Raw genomic sequence first — 13,378 nt, forward strand, 5'->3', positions numbered from 1 at the left:
ATGAGGAAAAATATGTTTGTAAGATGTTGTCAGACATGAATTTGTGCAAAGCTTCTTTTGCTACAACTCTTGAGGATTATGATAATCTATCAAGCTACAAGAGGAACAAGATGTACACTGAAAGTCATTTACCTGAAGTTGAAGGCGGGGTTAAAGAAATAAGTGTTCTCTGATTATTTGATGTGTCTACTTTTGAAACTATTTTGTTTTTTATGTGATTTGATAAGGAAGACTATATAAGTATCCTTGTTTGTTTTTTGTTTAGAATTTAAATGTATGCTTTGTTTTTTTGTTTTTGATGATCACCATGATATGGTAACTATGATACGCTTATGCTATGAAAGAAATGTTGGTTTATAATGATGCTAAGTAAGTCTATATAAGTATACTTGTTTTTTTATGTTTAAAATTTATATTATATTTTTTTAATGATCATCATTATATGGTACTTTATGATCCACTTATGATATGATATAAAATTGTGTTTTACAGTGTTTTTTATTCAAATTATTCATAAAACAAAATGTTATGTATGTTAGTATGTTGCCCAACATGTTTTTAAGTCTTGTCCAAGTATAAAAGTATCAAGGTTGTGACCCAATGTGTTTTTAAGATAAATAGTATTATAGTTAATGCAAAATTTAATATTTTTTTAACCATATTCTATTTATAGTTTGCTGATGCAGTTTCATTGTTTCAAAATTTTATTATGATTTTATAAATTAAATTCCTTACATTATATTATAAATGTCATGTATAAAGTCATGAACCAAAATTGTTCTTATTCCACTAATATTTTTTTAATCTTTTAATAAATTTTATGTTAAATAACTTTTTTTTGGTTCAAAAATTTTGTATCAAAAATTTATTTATATATAAAGAATCAAAAAGAACTTGATATTTTGAACATCATTTTAATCAAAATATCAAACATTTTTATTAAAATATTTCATTCATAAATTAATGAAGCAAAATTGTTTATTTTTGAAAATCAAATTTCAGATCTTATTAAAAAAAAATTATATCTATAATTTTGTATCAACATTTTTGCATCAAAATTATAAATATAAAAAGATTCAGAACTATCTTACCATTTAGAATATTATTTTATTTAAATATTCAAAAAAATCTTATCAACTACTTTATAACTCATATTTGAATCAAATCGTTTGCATCAAAAATATAAGGGTAAAATGATTCAATAACAAAAACAAACTTATTAATCAGTATATAGTTCTTTTGTTAAAAATATATCAAAAAAAAATTAATATCTATCAAACATTAGTTGTCGTGCCTTCTATTGTGAATTTATGGCAATTACGCGCATCATGTTTTTTACTTGTGTCGTATTTATGTATTTACCACATTTATGATATTTTATCCCATCAGTCTTTATTTTTTCAGCAGCAATCTCCTTCTTCCCCTTCATTCTTTTCTTTATTTTTCGAACACCTTTGTTATTGATTAATGTAGGAGGTAATATATTTACTTTCTCCTTCTGTTCCATACCCATCAAAGTCTCAATAACTTCTGTGTTTTCGTTGATTTTGCATTTTTTGTTTCATTGCCAACCTTTGTCATCTTCTCATTCATTTCATCTCTGAACAAGATGAATTTGTCAAAATCATTCACCAACCTATTAATGTAGAACTCCATTGCAAATTCTAATTCCCGTATAACAGGTTGAATTTCTTCTTTCTTTTCTTTTGTATGGACATTTGGTATTTTATAATTATTCATGTATCGTGGTACCACGTCTTTTGTCCATCTTTTTTTCAAATATTCTTTTGGATAACTCTCCACACTTTCCATTCTTAAAACATACAAACAGTGTCTGCATAAAATTCTTGCCAATTCAAATTTGAAGCAAGAACAAAGAAGTTTTTGATCCGATTTAAAAATTTTAACCTGTAAAAAAGAGTAGTAAATAGTCAATATAATTTAATATAATATGTGTAATATAATTGTAATTTATATTGTACCTCAAATTGGCCATGATGTTTTGGATGTTTGTCTATATCTTTTATTGCGAATGTTTTCAAATCTTCTAATTCTTCTAATCTGATTGACATGCAACTAACCATTGATGCAACAATCTCTGGTTGAATATCAAATAAAACATTTCTTGTGAAGAATTCATCTGCTTCAACTTCAAGTTTCAATACGGTTTTAAAATCTGGTTTTGTGTATCTTGAATCATGATCAATTTTTCTTTGAATGCATCTTTTTCCTTCTAATGCAGTATCAAAATGAGTTGAAAATTTAGTCAAATGAAAATCTGAGTTAGAGAGTAACCCATAGAAATAATTTTCAGCTTCAGATCTTGATGTAGTCCTCATCAATCCAGAGAATGTGCATTCTTTGAAATAAGAAGGAATCCATAAATCTCTCATTTTGTACATCTTGTTAAACCAATTGTTTTCATTTAAATGAAACTCATCCATTAAATTTTTTCCATGTTGATTCATTCTTTGAGTATTGTTTCATTCCAAATTAGATCACTCAACTTTTTCAAAACATCTGTATTTGCCATATGACTTCCCAACTGCATACATGTATATAAATTTAAAAAAAACAATTATATTAAATAAAATACATTTTATAATTTTATACTAACCTTTTCAGTAAATTTTTGTGATATGTGACACATACACAATCTATGTCTAGCATTCTTGAATACAGTCGATACTGCTTGTAAAATTCCAGCATCTTGATCTGTCACAATCACATTTGGCTCTTTGGGAAATGTTGTTTTGAAACCATGTAGTAGCAGTGAGTAAGATTCAATGCTTTCACTTGAAAGTAACCCAACTCCAAAACTTATACATCATTTATGATTATCTATAGCAGTAAATGGTACAAAAATTATCCTATATCTGTAAAACAAAGAAATGACAAATTTATTTATTCAAATTTTTAGTAATAATGCAAATTATTTATTTAAAATTTTTATTAATGATACAAATTATTCATTTTAACATTTTAATATTATTAAATTATTGATCAAGTTATATCTATATATTATATATATATATATATATATATATATATATATATATATATATATATATATATATATAGAGAGAGAGAGAGAGAGAGAGAGAATTTAAAAAAATATTTGTAACGCCCGTAGATCAGGGCTAGTCAATTTAGAGACGTTAGGCGTAAAAAAAATGACTTTTTGATGGAAGATTATCTAGAAGGATTAATCTTAACCAAGTTATAGTATATGTTACAAGGTTTCCGTACATATAAAGAACGCCGAAATCCGAGTTATAACGAAGAAGTTATGACATGTCGAAGTTTCGCGACAGAACCGGCACGACACAGTGCGACGTAAAAAGCGAATTTATGTTAGAGCGATATTTAGCCTTAGCAATCTAAACGAGAATCGAAGATCTCGTTGTTGGTATCGAAGCAATAAAAAGTTAGGCGAAAACGGACGTCAAACGAAAAAGTTATGAATTTATAACGAAGTTTTACTGTCGCGGCCTATTAAAAATAAATAATAAAAATAAACTCAAAATTAGAGGACGGAGTCTAAACGAAAGTTGTAGAGCGTAGTCTCACCTTTCCGGGGATATAAAGAACGTCGAAAACGGAGTTCGTATGAAGAAGATATGAATTTCCGAAGTTTATTAATTATTTTGTATTTATTTTTAATCTTTAATTCGGAAGCATTATCCGAAGGAGTCACCGGTCTGATCCGAGGTACGCCCCGCGTACTCCGAAGGTGTCGACATCGCAGCAAGTGGCTTCGGATATGTAAGCAGTGACGTTTCTCGGACCAGTACGCCCCGCGTACTGTAGTACGCCCCGCGTACTCCGAGGCTCCAGCCTCCTATAAATAGGATGTGAGGGCAGCCGACCCAAATGCCAAATTCCTCTCTTCTCTCTCCCGTTTTGCATCGTTTTGCGTGCCAGAAATACCCCGAAGCCCCGGTATCATACTCTAGCCCCGAGGCAAGTCCCAAGATCCCGAAGATCCTAAGAAGTGCGGTTCCCGAGTCGAAGCTCTACCCGCGAGAAGTTTGATTTTTGAAGAGATCTTCCAAATCTGCTGAGGATTACTACTTCTGCAAGTTGTAGTGCTGTCCGATCATCTTCTGATCAAGTGAGTGTATACTACCTTTCATAAACACAATAATAATACAAGTATGGTTTGAGTGTATTTGGTATATTGTCGTTTATATGTGTGAGTGTGTTGTTACTTTCTTTTAACACATAAATATGAAGTATTTGTTATAAAACACGTGCTATGGTTATATATATATATATATATATATATATATATATATATATATATATATATATATATATATATATATATATATATATATATATATACTGTTGTTTATTTGAGATGAGTGTGGAATGGATGTTTTATATAGTTTTTAAATGGGTTAAACTGTATATGTATTTATATCTACAAATATGTTGGGTAGAACATGGGTAGATAAGATAGTTGGTATGTGATAAAATGATGAGATATGAAAGATGATTAAGAATGATGTTGGCAGATGCACCAATTAGAGAATGTCATAATGCTAGCAGATGCGCTCAAGCATAGTATTGGTAGATGCACCAAAGAGAGAATGACATAATACTAATAGATGCACTTAAGTATAGTATTGGTAGATGAACCTAAAAGAGCATGCCATAATGCTAGCAGATGCGCTTAGGAATAATATTGGTAGATGCACCAAATAGAGAATGTCATACTACTAGCAGATGCGCTTAAGGATAATATTGGCAGATGTGCCTAATAGTGAATGTCGTAATCCTGGCAGAGGTGCTTAAAGGATAATGTTGGCAGATGCGCCTTATGTAGCAATGGAAGTTTGTGTTAATTCCTTAGGTCAATCCTTAGGAATGAAAGAATGACGGGTAGTTGAATTCCCGGGGTAAAATCCTAAGGAAGATAATAGGGATGGGTAATTGAGTTGATTGTTTGATGGTTGAATATAATAAATTATATTATAGTGGGTTGAAAACCCTATATGCTCACCAGGCTCCCAAGCCTGACCCTCTCAGTTTTCTTTTCATTACAAGTAATGGCACAAGGGTATAAGTTGGTGGACTTGACGAGAGATTTTGGGATTATAGATCAGTAGTTATAATTAACTATTGTAAGATCTATTTTATATTGTTTATGCTTTTGGTCTGTAACGAATATGACATCCCGAGGTTTTATTATATAATGAAAATATATTCTTTTCGAGAAATGTTTTGATAAATGGTTATCATATTTTATTTTGGGAACAAATTCCGCAACCGTTTTCTTTAAACGATCACTCTGATTTATAAAACAAAGCATAAACAAATCGGTCTTTTCCGGCCGTGAAATTGGGGATGTCACAGTTGGTATCAGAGCATTAGTTTAAGCGAACTAGGAATTTGTAGGAAATTTCTAGACTTAAACTTAGAATTCTAAGTAATGATTGTGAGGAGTGTGTCTAAAATATGTTAGGTAGTACACCTAAATTGACACAAGCACTAGTTTATTTTAGGAATGATGCCTAAAATGCTTTTATGTGCTAAATGTTTTGTGTGATAGCTATATTGGTGCTATTATTTGTTCGGATCTATGGTCTGTTGCCGACCGGATCTGGAAACCTTATGTGTTTAGGATTCTAAGCGTACAACTACGATATTAGGACTAGCATATAAACGTTTCGGAGTGATAAGGACGATTTGAATATCTATCATGAATGAGGATCTAATTTCACCTTATTCGGTGTGTAGATCAAAAATGGTGAGAACAAGAAGTGGAGTTGGAAATGCTGATGAAAACAGGAATCAACCACCAGTGATTGAGCAAATACCTGTCGTGGCAGCAACACCTGAGCCGATGACAATGGCTGGTGTACAATTGATGATTCAAACGATGTTGGATCGTCAAATGGAGGAGACTAGGCGGTTGCTTCAACAGAATCATGAAGAACTGTCAATTCGTGTGGAAGAGCCTGAATTAAATGAAGGGCACTCGGAAGGTGGAAACTGCAGTGGGTCTGTTGGTCAAGCCAACCCACCAATAGTTAGGCAACACAACCATGATGGAAGGAATGATGGAATGGGATGCAAGTACAAGGACTTTCTAACTTGCAAACCATCGACCTTCAATGGAAAGGAGGATCCGATTGGAGTTATGGATTGGATCTCAGAAATGGAGTTAGCCTTCATGACTTGTGGCTGCAGAGGCAAGTTGCAGACTATCTATGCAGTGCATCAGTTTCGAGGTGGAGCCGTTCGATGGTGGAACACTCTAGGGAAGATCCTAAGCCCTAATGAGCCACTACAACTGACCTGGGCAGAGTTCTTGGTGCAATTCAAGCGCAAGTTCTGCTCAGCCCAAAACCTACTAGAGTTGGAGAACAAATTTCTGATATTGAAGAAAGGCAGCATGTCAGTGGATGAATACACTAATGCCTTCACAAACAAGATGGAATTTGCTTTCGTATCGTCCCAGACGAACTGACAAAAGTCGACCGGTACGCAAAGGGACTCCCTTGGGAGTATGCGGTGCCAGTGCGTCAGGCACCTACTCTAGAGGCAGCTATTTGGGCTGCCAAGTCTGTTGAGAATATGATCAAGGGGAGGACTGACAGTAAGGTTGAAGTTGGCGAGAAGAGAAAGTTAGAAGGAACTTCAGGTTCTAATGAGAAAAGAAAATTCTCGAAGTCTGTAGGAGGAGGAAGGGATGATGAAAGGTGGTGCGATAAGTGCAAGAAGAAGCACTCAGGAAAATGTGGCGTGGAGGTGACATGTTTCAAGTGTGGAAAGCATGGGCACTACGCCGATGAATGTATTTTCAACAAAAAGGTGTGTTACGAATGTAATGAAGAGGGGCACTTCAAGCAAGATTGCCCAAGGAAAAATCAAGCAGCAAGGCTAGAGGCGCCGCCAAAGCTAAAGGCAAGAGCATTTCAAATGATCCTTGATGAAGCAGATGGCAATGCAAGGAATCAGGAATAAGGATCTCATATCTAAAGATCAAGTTATAAAGTATCGATATGAAAAGTATCATGTATATAGCCTATTAGAGGCATAGTATAGGGTGAACTTGAACTTTTGTGTAATCATTTCAAGGAACTAATATAAACCCTAGTTTTGATAATTGATGTGTTGAATGATTGTCTGATTTTCATGTATGGTGACTTGGTCGACTGCGGGACAATACTTGGGACGAGTATGAGTAGGTGTGAAAGGTAGTAGATGCATATATTACCGGAAGCACAGGACTCGCACTTGGATCAGGGAAAGTCACAAGGTTACCAAGAAGCTAGTGACTGATTCCATTTTATTCTGGTATGTCATTACCATTGTTTTGGTAATGACTAGTAATATGGTTCGTGTTCCGACCTTAGTGGTCAGTTTAAATTTGAGTTCGACTACAAGGAGTATGTTACGTGGTCTAGAGGACCAAGTTAGGTGTAACATCTGACTTAAGTCAGAAGGTTGAAGTTAATGCGATTGATAGTGTCACTCTCATTGTTAAAAGAAGTTTGCAGGTAGAAATGCTACATGCTGAAATGTGATTATATCACATTAGAATATGAAGGAAGGTATATTCCATTATGGAATTTAACTTTATTAAAGACCGAGTCTAAGCATTGCATCATGCGATGAGAGGTCAGTAGAGCACGACCCATCGGTTTGTTACAATAGATAAATGAAAGTAATTATCTTGAGAAGAAGAATGAGTCCATAATAACGACTTATTTGGTAACTCGAGGGTTACGATTGAAAGTACAACATAGTACGATAAGCAGATGCAAGATTTGGGCATCTTCTGCGATCAAGAAATCCGTAGAGTTAAATACTCTTTCGAGGACACATAGAATTTACAGTTATTGCCTAGGATGAAGATATAACGTGTGGAATCATTATGCAAGTCCTATTTCATTGATGATTCCGGGACGTAATCATCCTAAGGGGGAGATAATTGTAACGCCCGTAGATCAGGGCTAGTCAATTTAGAGACGTTAGGCGTCAAAAAAAATGACTTTTTGATGGAAGATTATCTAGAAGGATTAATCTTAACCAAGTTGTAGTATATGTTACAAGGTTTCCGTACATATAAAGAACGCCGAAATCCGAGTTATAACGAAGAAGTTATGACCTGTCGAAGTTTTGCGACAGAACCGGCACGACACAGTGCGACGTAAAAAGCGAATTTGTGTTAGAGCGATATTTAGCCTTAGCAATCTAAATGAGAATCGAAGATCTCGTTGTTGGTATCGAAGCGATAAAAAGTTAGGCGAGAACGGACGTCAAACGAAAAAGTTATGAATTTATAACGAAGTTTTACTGTCGCGGCTTATTAAAAATAAATAATAAAAATAAAGTCAAAACTAGCCGACGGAGTCTAAACGAAAGTTGTAGAGCGTAGTCTCACCTTTCCGGGGATATAAAGAACGTCGAAAACGGATTTCGTATGAAGAAGATATGAATTTCCGAAGTTTATTAATTATTTTGTATTTATTTTTAATCTTTAATTCGGAAGCATTATCCGAAGGAGTCACCGGTCTGATCCGAGGTACGCCCCACGTACTCGAGTACGCCCCGCGTACTCCGAAGGTGTCGACATCGCAGCAAGTGGCTTCGGATACGTAAGCAGTGACGTTTCTCGGACTAGTACGCCCCGCGTACTGCAGTACGCCCCGCGTACTCCGAGGCTCCAGCCTCCTATAAATAGGATGCGAGGGCAGCCGACCCAAATGCCAATTTCCTCTCTTCTCTCTCCCGTTTTGCATCGTTTTGCATGCCAAAAATACCCCGAAGCCCCGGTATCATACTCTAGCCCCGGGGCAAGTCCCGAGATCCCGAAGATCCCAAGAAGTGCGGTTCCCGAGCCGAAGCTCTGCCCGCGAGAAGTTTGATTTTTGAAGAGATCTTCCAGATCTGCTGAGGATTACTACTTCTGCAAGTCGTAGTGCTATCCGATCATCTTCTGATCAAGTGAGTGTATACTACCTTTCATAAACACAATAATAATACAAGTATGGTTTGAGTGTATTTGGTATATTGTCGTTTATATGTGTGAGTGTGTTGTTACTTTCTTTTAACACATAAATATGAAGTATTTGTTATAAAACACGTGCTATGGTTATATATATATATATATATATATATATATATATATATATATATATATATATATATATATATATATATATATATATATATATATATATATTGTTGTTTATTTGAGATGAGTGTGGAATGGATGTTTTATATAGTTTTTAAATGGGTTAAACTGTATATGTATTTATATCTACAAATATGTTGGGTAGAACATGGGTAGATGAGATAGTTGGTATGTGATAAAATGATGAGATATGAAAGATGATTAAGAATGATGTTGGCAGATGCACCAATTAGAGAATGTCATAATGCTAGCAGATGCGCTCAAGCATAGTATTGGTAGATGCACCAAAGAGAGAATGACATAATACTAGTAGATGCACTTAAGTATAGTATTGGTAGATGAACCTAAAAGAGCATGCCATAATGCTAGCAGATGCGCTTAGGAATAATATTGGTAGATGCACCAAATAGAGAATGTCATACTACTAGCAGATGCGCTTAAGGATAATATTGGCAGATGTGCCTAATAGTGAATGTCGTAATCCTGGCAGAGGTGCTTAAAGGATAATGTTGGCAGATGCGCCTTATGTAGCAATGGAAGTTTGTGTTAATTCCTTAGGTCAATCCTTAGGAATGAAAGAATGACGGGTAGTTGAATTCCCGGGGTAAAATCCTAAGGAAGATAATAGGGATGGGTAATTGAGTTGATTGTTTGATGGTTGAATATAATAAATTATACTATAGTGGGTTGAAAACCCTATATGCTCACCAGGCTCCCAAGCCTGACCCTCTCAGTTTTCTTTTCATTACAGGTAATGGCACAAGGGTATAAGTTGGTGGACTTGACGAGAGATTTTGGGATTATAGATCAGTAGTTATAATTAACTATTGTAAGATCTATTTTATATTGTTTATGCTTTTGGTCTGTAACGAATATGACATCCCGAGGTTTTATTATATAATGAAAATACATTCTTTTCGAGAAATGTTTTGATAAATGGTTATCATATTTTATTTTGGGAACAAATTCCGCAACCGTTTTCTTTAAACGATCACTCTGATTTATAAAACAAAGCATAAACAAATCGGTCTTTTCCGGCCGTGAAATTGGGGATGTCACAATATTTCATTATTATTGTTTATAGATTAATATTTTATAAAGTTGATGATTCTAAATACAATGATTCAAAATTATAATTTAATGACTTACATGCTATTTATTTAAAGTTGATCTTATTTAAGATAATTATTAAATGATTCAATAAAAAATATTAATATTCAAAAAAATTCTAAGTGATTCTATATTAATAATGATTATAAATATGAGGATTCAAATTATAACTACATTAAAGATTCAATTATTTTTGAATCTTTTATTTTTAAATTTATATTCTCAAAATATATTGATACAAAATTGTTTTAATTAAAAATAATGATCCAATATTCTAATATTTGTAAATTAAATAATTTGAAAATATATGTAAATTATGGAGTCTCTTACTCGTTTATTCGGTAAGGTGCATCAAAACCAAGAACATCTCCAAAGGCTGAATAGTTTCAAAAATATTTTATTATTATTGTTCATAGACTAATATTTCCTAAAATTAATGATTCTAAATACAATGATTCAAAATATAATTTAATGACCTACATACTATTTATTTACATTTGATCTAATTTAAGATAATCATTAAATGATTCAATAAAAATTTATTAATATTCAAAATTTTCCTAAGTGATTCTCTATTAATAATGATGATAAATATGAGGATTCAAATTATAAATATATTAAAGATTCAATTTATTTTTTGAATCTTTTATTTTTAAATTTATATTCTCAAAATCTATTGATACAAAATTGAAATAATTAAAAATAATGATCCAATATTCTAATATTTGTAAATTAAATAATTCGAAAATATATGTAAATTATGTAGTCACTTACTTGTTTGTTCGTTAAGTTGCATCAAAACCAAGAACATCTCCAAAGGCAGAATAGTTTCGTTTTGGTTCTTCATCCGCCCAAAATAATCCAGTCAATTCTCTATTACTTCAAACACTAAAGTCAAATGAAAAATCTTGTAAATAATTATTTTCTTCATCAACTTGTTTATCATAAAATCTACATTTCTTTCTCCAATATATTCAATCCAATCTCTTTTAAATTTTTTGTATCTGTTCCTATAGCTCCAGTATTCTCAAAACCACCCCTGGACTCTTTCATGTATTTATATGCAACACTTGGTCCCATGTTCACATTTGACATATCATATATGATTTTCTTTTGTAAAAATGTGAGTCTTGTTTCAGAATTTAGAAAAATATTTATCTTCTACATGAATAAACATATGTGTATGTTCTTATTTAAGCTCATATATATGATATGCGTTATTATTATTGACCTTCGTTCTCACATATACTTCATAGTTTACTCTAATAGAAGGTCTTCTGCGTTTTTTGATGTTTGAATCTGTTAGGCTATCATATGCAGATTTCTTTTTTGATCCTTGCCTATTACATACTATGTATCTCCTTCCATAACCATCTACTCCTTTCATTGTCTTTGTAGATCCTATTCTTGTTTCAAAACCACTTTTTCTAGCATATTCTTTATAAAAATGTTAAACCTTCTTCAAATGTAGGAAAAGTTTGTCCGTTATAAGGTCTGATATCTACATCTGGGATCCAATATATTTTTTTCCATTAACTATTCTCATAATTAGATCACGTATACAATATGATGAAGATTTAACATTCCCTGATGAAGATCCAATATTTGCTGTTAAGAATTCATAAAATATTGTATATAAAATCACATTTTACAAAAAAAAAAAAAAAAAAAAAAAAAAAAACAATATTTTTTAATAACAAAATTACCTTGATCATTACTTTTTGACTTCGTTGTTTTATTTTTTTCGCTTTCTGCATCATCAACACACATTGTACATTCCATAACTTGTTTTTGATCTAACGTTAACATCGAACCTGATATTAACATAATTTATATATATATATATATATATATATATATATATATATATATATATATATATATATATATATATATATATATATATATATATGGTTGTTTATATTTGATTAGCCTTTTTGTATTAGTCAATGTTGATATCATTCATCATATTATCAATAAAAAAAACTGAAAACAAATGTTTTTTGTACATTAATAACAAGAGTTTTTTTTTGTAAAAAAAGGGTTGTTTTCAAAACTGTTTGTAAAAAAAGGACCGGTTCAAATCCATTTGCAAAAATAGGGTTGTGGCCCCACTTAAACTATACGTATGATATTTTTAATTACATAAATGGTCCTTGTACATTATTAGAATTTTCAGTTTTATATTATAAAACTTTTCAATTACACATTTAGCTTTTACGTTTTATTTTTATTTTTTACCTTTACCAACTTTATACATAACATTTCTTTTATAATAGATATATTATTAATGTAATAGTTTTTCATTATAAACATATTATTAAACTTTATACATAAACCTTACTAATTTATACAAGTAAAAATATATCATTAACACGTTCAAATCAATATCAATATTAAATATTACTAAAATTATATATAATAAATAAAATAGATATTTCACATCATATTTATAACATTACAAAATCACAAGACCAATTCAACATTAAATTACAAAATCAAATGAACATAAAATTACAAGATCACTAAACTTGAAATTACTAGATCAATAAAATACATTGCTTACATCGCATTAAACATTGATTGAGAATTTGGACAACCTTTTCGATTATGACCTACTTGGTGGCATATTCCACATCTACGAGGTTCGTTGGGATGATGTGTGTCCATCTCATTACGTATTCGGTTTGTACGCCTCCTACTTCGAGTAACAGAAAGTTTTGAGTAATCCGCTTCAATCACCAAATTTGAATCCAACTAATAAGCAACATGGGGAAGTGGTGCAAAACCAGCATTATATTGTAGTTTATGGGTAGCGTTAGTGTACACATCTACCATGACATGCATTATCATAAGAAACATCAACATGCAAAATAGTTGTAATATCTGCTTATATATGTTTCGCCAGATAAGTAAAAATGAATATAAGAGAATTTAATTGTAAATCATAGGACACATGACATAAATTAGTATCTTAAATTTAATGTTGACATCATTTATATATGCAAGATATATATATATATATATATATATATATATATATATATATATATATATATACACCTTATGTTTGAGATAGAAAAAGATCTAATGAGAGGAGTATGGAAATTGAGGATG

The 13,378-nt window shown here is 31.8% G+C and overlaps 1 protein-coding gene across 1 annotated transcript; it reads right to left on the reverse strand.

Annotated features, from left to right (window-relative positions):
- Positions 1–1,149: 1,149 nt before the first annotated feature.
- Positions 1,150–2,468, reverse strand: LOC145010543 (protein FAR1-RELATED SEQUENCE 5-like). The gene is made up of 4 exons (XM_078969070.1): positions 1,983–2,468; positions 1,573–1,908; positions 1,340–1,498; positions 1,150–1,236 (listed from the first exon to the last, which is right to left on the reverse strand). The coding sequence occupies exons 1-4, from the start codon at positions 2,466–2,468 to the stop codon at positions 1,150–1,152; spliced, it is 1,068 nt and encodes a 355-aa protein (XP_078825196.1).
- Positions 2,469–13,378: the final 10,910 nt, after the last annotated feature.

This window comes from Lactuca saligna, chromosome 8, assembly GCF_052625555.1.
Source record: "Lactuca saligna cultivar CGN05327 chromosome 8, ASM5262555v1, whole genome shotgun sequence".
NCBI classification, from domain to species: domain Eukaryota; kingdom Viridiplantae; phylum Streptophyta; class Magnoliopsida; order Asterales; family Asteraceae; genus Lactuca; species Lactuca saligna.

Excerpts from the sequence above, each read along its gene's own strand:
- LOC145010543 (XM_078969070.1), bottom strand. The coding sequence starts at position 2,468 with ATGAATCAACATGGAAAAAATTTAATGGATGAGTTTCATTTAAATGAA. Across the intron at positions 1,909-1,982 it reads AACATCATGGCCAATTTGAG|GTTAAAATTTTTAAATCGGA; the intron begins GTACAATATAAA and ends TCTTTTTTACAG. Across the intron at positions 1,499-1,572 it reads TGAATGAGAAGATGACAAAG|AAGGAGAAAGTAAATATATT; the intron begins GTTGGCAATGAA and ends GGTATGGAACAG.